General features: G+C 41.8%; 1 protein-coding gene across 3 annotated transcripts; it reads left to right on the top strand.

The window, feature by feature from the left end:
* Window positions 1-4,416: 4,416 nt before the first annotated feature.
* On the top strand, window positions 4,417-9,510 carry LOC103996074 (uncharacterized). 3 transcript variants are annotated; one of them, XM_065122596.1, is made up of 2 exons: window positions 4,417-4,574; window positions 6,937-9,510. In XM_065122596.1, exon 2 carries the CDS (start codon window positions 7,203-7,205, stop codon window positions 9,096-9,098), a length of 1,896 nt encoding a protein of 631 aa, XP_064978668.1. In that variant the 5' UTR covers window positions 4,417-4,574; window positions 6,937-7,202; the 3' UTR covers window positions 9,099-9,510. The 3 variants fall into 3 exon arrangements, with proteins under 3 accessions (XP_064978668.1, XP_009415165.2, XP_009415166.2); XM_009416890.3 differs by having other exon boundaries at window positions 4,437-5,070; XM_009416891.3 differs by lacking the exon at window positions 4,417-4,574 and adding an exon at window positions 5,085-5,263.

Genomic DNA, 9,510 nt, shown 5'->3' with positions numbered 1-9,510 from the left:
AGGGTGGGATGGGACCTGCACCAGGGAAGAGGAGATGACAGGGGGAGGCTGCGCTTTGGGATGAAGACAAGAAGACTTTGACTAACTCTTGGATGACTCTCAGAGGAGGTGCTCATCCACTCATCATCTTTGCTTCGTATAATTTATTTGTATTGCTGTTGTGTTTATCTGTAACTCATGTGATTTCCATCTTTCTTTTAGGTTAAGCATGAGAAGAAACGTATCCTCGAAGTATATAAAAATCTTACAATCTATTATATTTCTGTGACGCACTCCGCCGCGAACAGACTTCTTCGAGTCTGCTTCGGGCACGGTTGCCACCGCCTCAGTCACGCCTTCATTTATTTGGTCTTCCTCCATGGTCGATGCACCAGCGACCAACCGAGTCAATTGACTTGTGAGGGATCGAGTCGTCTCTGTGCAAACATCGCCAAGGACAGAGATAAGGATGGCGGTAGATCGATTTTTTCGGACATCCGACTCTATTCGATCTATCTAATGCGTATGCCGGTACCCTTGAACTGAGTTTGAGATGAATTCATTGACGTAATGCAGAAGGGAAACTCCGCGGAAGTCTCGTGCAGGTGAGGCTGCTGAGAATGAATGGGTCGTCATCATCCTAAACAACCGCAGCCGATGTGTTCGGTTTGTCAGTGTTCATCCTCGCAATGACGCATGAGCATCCGATGTATAATTCCAACACGTAGAGAGGGATGAAAGTGAAGTCAGTCTCCCCGGTGGGAACTACGAGAAGGTCCTGCGACCGAGTCTTCGCCAGGAACAACGACGGTGGCGAAAATGTTGACGTTGGTGTTCATAGTCAAACGATGCACCAGCGACTGGCTGAGGCAATCGACTCAATAAATCTGACTTTAACAGCTACCCAACATCTCGGACTGAGACGGAGACAAAAGTAAACATTGATTGGCTCCGAACCTTACTCACATGTCACACCATCAGAACCTAAGTTAGCACAAAAAAGTTATTGGAGTATATTAATCGCCACACCTTTAATTCTTCAATGCCATGCTCTGTTCATGTAAAGTCCTTTGATCTTTGGCTTGCAACATACGGTGAGCGAAATTAATGGGGGAAGAAAGACGTGTTCGCCTTCTTCAACCTTGCTTGCACACGGTTTCCGCTGCGCCATGGGAACGACCACGAACTTATTAGTCTTCCTCCATACTCGACGCACCATCGATGAGTCAATTAATGGCCGGCGCCAGCTTAGCAAATTACCGATTCGATTGTGACTCCTCGCCACTAAGCTGAGCTTCCCCCGCGAACAAAGAAGCTTACGAGGATCATCATCTTTGTTCCATGGCTATAAATTTCACGCTGGTAATATATTTTAATATCACGATAAGAATTATGATTGAGATACAGTTAGTCTCAAAACCTTAAGCTATTAGGAAAGAGCCAAATACGTGTAAGGTATATTAAGTATTAATCCTGACATAAGGGTTTACGTTAGAATTCCAACACACACACAGAGAGAGATGGAGGTGATGGAAGTCTCCCAGGTCATCTGAACCTTCTTAAAACATTAGGGTGAGCTCGGAGCTTCGTTGACGACAAGTCCTCACCAAGAACAACACGGTCAAGAGTTGGTAGTGGGTCATGAACTACGGAGGAGAATACGTATAGGCATCGACATTGTGTCGTTAGGTTTGGGGCCCTTCTCCTCGAGCTCAAGTCTCTAGAATAAGATGGTAATCCAAGTGAAGATTTCGTCAAGCTCCATCCCATTTATTCTCACATGTCCTATTCTATTCATGTAAAGTTCTTTGATCTTTGGCTTGCATCTTCCTCGTTTTCTTTTCTCCACCAAATCTATACATATTATATGGTCCTGCACACAAGTTCTCACGCAACAAGATGCTATGAAAGCAGCTCAATTCCTACAGCTCTCTTGTATTGAGCTCAACACTAACTCTTTGAAGCTTCTCAACGTTTCCAAGGGAATCAAATCACTCCTATACCTTTGATGTAAGTGGAATCAAGCACTTACCCAGGTCTAGAATTTTTTGTAAGACATACGCTGACAAATTTTGGTAGATCACAGATCTTCAGATTTTTATTTGCTGCTATGGCTTCATTAGCAGCTCAGTTTGTTCCACAGTTTTAAAGCAATAATTTTTATTTTACTTTGAGAAAATGAATCTATGAAGCATGCCTCAAAGCATATCAATAAAGTATTTATATTCGATGATGCTAACAATGAATGTGCCGCCACACTGGGCTGATAGCAAGTTACATATATCGTGGGCTTCGAGCAAGCCTAGTGCTTGATTTGTTGCATGACCCATTCACCACAATTGTTGAAACCTAGACGACTCATTCTTTTGCTGGGCCAACTTCCATTGGACTCGCCAATTGATTCGGACTCGAACCTAACATGAACATCGAGTAAAAAGCTAGTGTCATAATGAGTCTCATCATAAGACTGACTCATTTGAAAGAAATGCATGAGAAATTGTAATCAAGACAACATGTCAACATCCATGTTCGTCGGAAAGGTCATATTCACAGACCAAAGGCATCCGAATGGGAAGCGAGAGACGGAGAAAGGCGAATCCAACTTTCTGGTGATGGATCCTCATCAACAGAGATGAGAAAGGAGATAGATAGAAGGACAAGTCTTTTGTAAGTGTTGGATACGAGGAAGATATTGTTGACTTCATTGGTGGCTACAATTCATTTGCTGACTCCCGACATATGGACAGCATAAGTTCCCTCCGAATCTGATGCACTTTGACACGAAATATCAATCAAAATATACATCTATTTGCATGAGCCAATTGTTGACGAAGAGGACTTGACCGCACATCAGTGACGTGCGCGCTGTTTCAGTGTGTGTTGAGGAGCGCATGCATCATGCATGGCAAGTTTCATCTCGTTCTTATTCGATATATTATTGCTGTTGATAGTGTGGCTTTGGAGCTTGACACTTGCCCGGTTCTTCTTCCTCGAAAGTCTTCCTTCTCTTTTGACTCGTGGCTCCAAGAAAAAGACTCGGGAGAAAGCGAAAAAGGGACAAAGGCATATGCTCATGTTCTTCTTCCACCACCCACTGCTTCCACTTGCTGTAAAGATTAATTGCAGTGGTATAGTGTGTACCAGGGAATACAGAGGAGAAGGAATAAGAAAGAGAACAAGTAACGTCTCACGTTTACGTTGTGATCTTCCACTCAGTCAGCCATCATCCTGCCGTCTGCTGAAGGTTTCTGTAGCCCCTAGGAGAAACCCTAATAGTTTGATCCTGGCAACCCACCGTGGCATCTGTTGATTCAGCTGATCTTTTTACTGCTTGTTATCTTTACATACAAATGCTGCTGCTGCTGCTGTGGCTGTGATGATCATCTACCTATCTGTTGCGTTTTCAACTTGCCAAGTGCCGATAGCAGAAAGAAGGAAACGTGGAGGGCGAGACTGCATCCTTGGATTGCGATGCCCATCTCCATCACAACAAATCTCGTTGGTGGACTCACTCGCTGCACCTGCAAAAGAGTTATTATGTGGCGATTGGGGTGGGGATAGTTGGCCTTTGCCTTTTTGGAAGGGACGCCGCCGCCTGCAACCTCGAGCAAGTTGCGTTTGCCTTTGATCCCGAGATGCTGTTATAAGTGCCAACTTCTTTACGTCTCCTAAAAGTGTTTTGTCTTCTCCTGCATCCGATGCATTACTTGTATACTGATCTAATGACGAAGCTTCACTGATATCTTCTTTAGATATGATCATAAGATCCCTGAGGATATCATGCATAATTCGTGAAATATTGTGAACAGAAAAAGGGAAGAAGCGGAGACTCGTCCAAGTCTTATGACGAATATTATATTTGAAGATTGTTAGCTGACCAAATAAATGTATATAAGCCTGTGAGAATAATAGGCGTGACATTATTATTATTATTATTATTATTATTATTATTATTATTATTATATCGGATGATAAAATGGAATATGGCTTTGTTAGGTCAGACCTCGATAAGAAAGATACGTCGTAATCCGTCACCTCAATTGAGCTTATTAAACACCTAATTTTTTGAAGGTTAAGTTGTATTTATTTTTGAGCAATTAGATACAATAATAAGGGTCGATTAAAAGTGCTAATCTAAATCAAAATTGAATGCCGACTGCGGCAAAATGTCGTCGTTGGATTTATTTTTCCGCCTCTATTATTAATGGGAACAAAATTGCATTATTCTGTTGTTCAATAAAGAAAAAGGGTGGGGCCCACGGCGGCGCACCACGGACGGTTGCGAGCCGCTGCCTGCGTGGAATCTCGCGCGACGCGGTGACGTGTCGAGGCGGCGCCCTCCCAGCGGCCGACCGACGCCGGCCCCGCTTCTCGGCCTACGCTGCGCGGGATGGGCTAACGTGCGCGCGCCACCGGCCTCGCTTATATATGTCTCCTCTTAATTATCGACAGTTTATTTTCTTTTCTTTTTCCCACCTCGCTCTCGCTCGCTTTGTTGCCTTCCGCCTCGGCTCCTCCTTCCCTATCCCCACATCAACAACCCTAACTCTCGTCGGATCTTCCCGTCCTTGGCCGCCTGCCCTTCTCACGCCAAGGCGAGTGTTGCCTCATTCTTGTCTCTGATCGGATCGTTTACGATCGTTTTCGTGGAGTGTGAATGCCGTCGGATCGGCTAACGAGGACATATATTGCGTCTTCTCGTTCCTCTTGAATGCTTATTTTGCTGTCCGATTTTATGTCCTCTTTTTTAGCTCCATCCAAGTATTCTCTGTAGCGTACTTGGTGTTACTTTTAGATTTGGTTCTGCCCTTCTTCTACCTCTTTTTTTCTTGGTGTTTCATGATCGTTTAATGCTTGTCTCATCGTGGATTGTGGACGAAAGGTGATCGGAATTTTCCAATCTTCTTTTCTCCTAACTGATTCTATGAGGTAGCTGTTGTTTCTCTTGTGAGTTTGGGTGTTTTATACTGCGCTTGATCCTATCGGTGCCCATCAACAAGGGTAAATTAGTGAAGCAGTTAAAGACAGAGTCGAGTGGTAATAGATACTATGTAAAAGGCATTGCGTAACTCGACGATTTCTTGGCACGTGGTATGTACCGGCAATTAATGCTTTAAACATCTGGTGATCTATCAACTGCTTTGCTGTCAGTTCTGTTGCAAGAGTTGAGTAGATTAAACGTGTTTCTGCATACTTTCCTCATTCTGAATAGATTTATGATGCTACCAGAGCATCTTGATGGATGGTGTAAATAAAAATCTTAAAGCACTGCATCTTCCATGAGGTATTGGTAACATCCTTAATCTGATTAGTTGCACGATGGAAAGTTGCTTGTATTTGTAGTTTTTTGTTCATGACTAATCTGATCATGCATTTATTTTTGGTTTTTTTTTATTAATATATACAATCTGCATAACCAGATCGGGATTATATTCCTTACAGCGATTTTCTGGTCGTATTTGTGTTGGCTTGACCGTCCTGTGTCTTTGCCTCGTTTCTTCAATTGGTGCTAGGTTATAGGAGTTTACATCTCTCTCTGTCTCTCTGTTATTTTTTGTAATTGTCTCAAAATTTGCAGATGCAATTTGACGACTTCAGATAGAGTTACTGCTTCCTTTTACAATGGAAGCATGTAATTGAGCAATTTGAGTTTCGTGAATCTTTTGATGTGTATGATTCTAGTAATAGCATGAAAAGCTATACATCAAAAGGTTTTAAGCATACTAAGTTATTCTGCTTGCCGATCTAATTTTCAAGATTATCATTCTGCTGTCTTGTAAAATAAGCTAACACTGTAACAATTGTTGGTAACATTCCTTCTAATTTCAAGTTCAATGATACTTTGCAAGCAGTTGCTAATAGTCTATTATATTTTTTCAAATAAATGTGGCTCTTTATATATGTCCATGGTTTTTTTTTTTTTTTACTGTTATGGCCCTATAATAATTTGAATATCTACTTTGCTAGCTCTTTTATAAACTTAATGTGCTTTTTCTTGCAATCATATTTTATTGTAAATTTATCTATTAAATTTAATCAACTTGATCACATGAATATGATATAACTAGAAACCGTGTAAGTTTAACTTATGCTAATTAAACTTAATTGCTGGGTATCTGTTATGACCATTTTAGTTATTTAATTTGATCCCTTTTTTTGAAAAAAAAAAACCATGAGGCCATATTTTTACATGATATGCAAGTATGGTGTTCTTATAAAGTTTGGGAGACCTAAAACTCTCTAAATAGCACATTGCAGAGTTTTGACATCAGCCCTCTTGAAACAGAGCTATGATGGTTCATAGAAGTTACTGATGTCAAGTATATTACATTTGTTCTTTTCATTTTCCTTGTAAAATTACACTTTTCTTTTCTTTTTTCCTCTTGAGTTGGATCAGAAGAAATGATCCAAATAATTTTTCTAGTCAGGTGTCTTTTTGAAAAGCATCAGTATCACTGATGACCGATATCACTGATGACCAATGCATGTAGCATAAGCTTCTTGTAGGATGTGGTTTCCGTTTGTTTAAAAATTCTTGGTTGCTTGTAAGTACATGTTCTGTCAAACAGTAATCTATTTAGAGTATATGATGGATGTGTGGTTGTTTAATAGTTTAAATTGCTTGTCAAAGTACTTTGGACGTTTATAATAATGCATATATCCTTTTCTTGCATGGTTGGCAAAATGTGTGTGTCTTTTAGTAGCAGCATCAATACTAACTCTGGTTTTTGATAGTTCAATTTTGGATATGCTTGCTTCTTGAAAGATCTTTGTGTATTTATGATAACCCATGGCGCCTTTTCTTGCTTTGTTGGCAAAATGTGTCTGTATCTTTTAGCAGCATCACACATGCTACTCTGCTCTTCAAAGTTCTGGATAGAAATTTGGAAAGAGTAATTCTAAATTCTTATTTCTCAAATGCTATTAATTTTCTCTTTGGTGTTTCTTCTGCTGCAGGAATTCTTGGGCAATACATTTTGTTAGATGACATGGTTGGCTACTAATGATTGTTCATTTGACCCCTAACTCCAGCTACAGCTAATTTGATTATCTCTCAAGTTTTCCAAAATGGACCGTTGTGATACATCAGGATTTGTCAGTGGGGGTTGCAAGCTTTCATTCTAGTATTTAATTAACTTTGTTACCATTAAAGTTCTGGAAGTCAGGCTAACTGGTTCTTTTCCTATTAGATTTGGTGGCTCTAAGAGGGCTTTTGACAGATAATGGATAACTGCCCTTTGAATCTGGCCTCTACTGCAAATCTTTCCTCTTTGAGTACTGATGATTTCTTTGACAGAGTCCAATCAAGAGAAGAAAAAAGTGATGCCACGTTACGAATTAATTCTCCTAGTTCTTCCACTCTTAATAACTCCAAAACAAAGGGCACAATAGGGGTGTGGGGTGATATGAATGATGTGGAGTGTTCAGGTCAGTCCTTGCTTGCTCTGGGTTTAGGTCAGTCTCTGAATTCTTCATATGTTAGCAAGATGAGTTCGATAATTCATTGCACATCTTCAGCAAAAGAAAATGATAATGGATCCGTTGATTTAGGACTGAATATTCGGTTTTGTCCTGAAAATGCAAAAACATCGAATCCTTCTAAGTCCTTTGTTGCTACTGCCAATGATTCTCATACTGGAAATACATTAGACCTCCAATTAGGTCTATCAGTTGGGTCATTTGAATCAGTCATGACTAGTGTCAAGCCTGTCCTGGATGAACATCAGAGTAGTGTGGAGACCTCGGTAATGGTGAATTCAGTGCTGACCAATGATGATGAAGGGATTGTATCATCTTGGTGGATATTCAGTAGCTGTATGCCAACTCATTTGAACGATTCAGAGACAAGTAGCAGTTTTGCTTCAAATAAGAAAATTTGTGTAAAAGCAGATCCAGTTGTTGTGCCAGATCACCCACCAACCGTGCTGCAAACAGTGAAAAGCCCAGTTGTCTGCACTTCCGGAGTTACACATTCACGACACCACAATAGTAGCATAAAAAACTGTCAGTTCCAAGGTTGTGTAAAAAGAGCAAGAGGCGCTTCTGGTCTATGCATAGCCCATGGTGGGGGAAGGAGGTGCCAGAAACCTGGATGTCAAAAGGGTGCTGAAGGAAGGACAATCTTTTGCAAAGCGCATGGAGGCGGTCGTCGGTGTGAACATCTTGGCTGCACAAAGAGTGCAGAAGGGCGCACTGATTACTGCATTGCCCATGGTGGTGGCAAACGTTGCAGCCATGAATGTTGCGGCCGTGCTGCAAGAGGTAAATCAGGTTTATGCATCAAGCATGGAGGTGGTAAGAGGTGCCGGAGAGAGAATTGCACAAAAAGTGCAGAAGGTCATTCTGGATTTTGTATCTCTCATGGTGGTGGACGACGCTGTCAATTTCCAGCATGCTCAAAGGGTGCACAGGGTAGCACAATGTTTTGCAAGGCACATGGTGGGGGGAAAAGATGTACATTTTTGGGGTGCACCAAGGGAGCTGAAGGGAGCACTCCTTACTGCAAGGGTCATGGAGGAGGGAAGCGCTGCTTGTTTCAGGGGGGAGGTGTTTGCCCAAAGAGTGTGCATGGTGGGACCTTATTCTGTGTAGCTCATGGTGGTGGGAAGAGGTGTGCTGTTCCTGGGTGCACTAAGAGTGCTAGAGGTCGGACTAATTACTGTGTGCGCCATGGTGGAGGCAAACGATGCAAATCTGTGGGTTGTGGGAAAAGCGCTCAAGGGAGTACTGATTTTTGCAAGGCACATGGTGGAGGCAACCGGTGTGCCTGGGGTCATGTGGGGTCAAAGTTTGGCACAGGCGATCCACCTTGTGAGAGGTTTGCCAGGACCAAAGCTGGTCTTTGTGCTGCACATGATGCCTTGGTGCAAGATCACTGTGTTCGTGGTGGGGGTACCCTTGCAATATCCACTACCCTGTTTCCAACATCAATTAAGTCTGGGAAGATGAAAGAGGTTGCTATTGGAGGGAAGGGCATGTCATACTGGAGTGGATCTGATACGAAAGCACATCCTCAGGTTACTCAGTGTGGGTTGGTTTCGCTTCCAGAAGGGAGGGTTCATGGAGGAAGTCTAATGACGATGCTTGCCACCAGTTCAGGCACGGGGAACAATGCATAAGTCAAGGTATGCTGGTATTCTTGAGCAGGGTTCTTCCTATGATACGATGCAGTAGTGTGTGCAAAGGCTGGACGTGCCTTTCTTAACTATCATTTGTGCGCTTTCTGACTTGGTATATGTATTTTCCATGTGTGTTTGCGAGTTGCTAGTTCCAATTGTTGAAAAAGGTATCTGATTTACCACATATATTTGCTAGATCGTGTTTGTCACCTACATAAATGGGATTTAGGTGGGCAGAATTATAGTATTGTTTGGTGGTGTTTCTTTCTTTTTATCTCAAGACTCTAAACTTGCCTCTATGTATACATGGTTAGTATCAGGTAACTGATTGCTGTTAAGAAATTTCTGTTTTGTTTATTATATTTGATAAATCCCATAATAATCTTTCTATATGGGATGGAGGTTCCTGCAA

Source organism: Musa acuminata, chromosome BXJ2-8, assembly GCF_036884655.1.
Source record: "Musa acuminata AAA Group cultivar baxijiao chromosome BXJ2-8, Cavendish_Baxijiao_AAA, whole genome shotgun sequence".
Taxonomy (NCBI): domain Eukaryota; kingdom Viridiplantae; phylum Streptophyta; class Magnoliopsida; order Zingiberales; family Musaceae; genus Musa; species Musa acuminata.
Note: the sequence above shows the minus strand (reverse complement) of the source record. Positions and strands in the feature narration are given on the sequence as shown.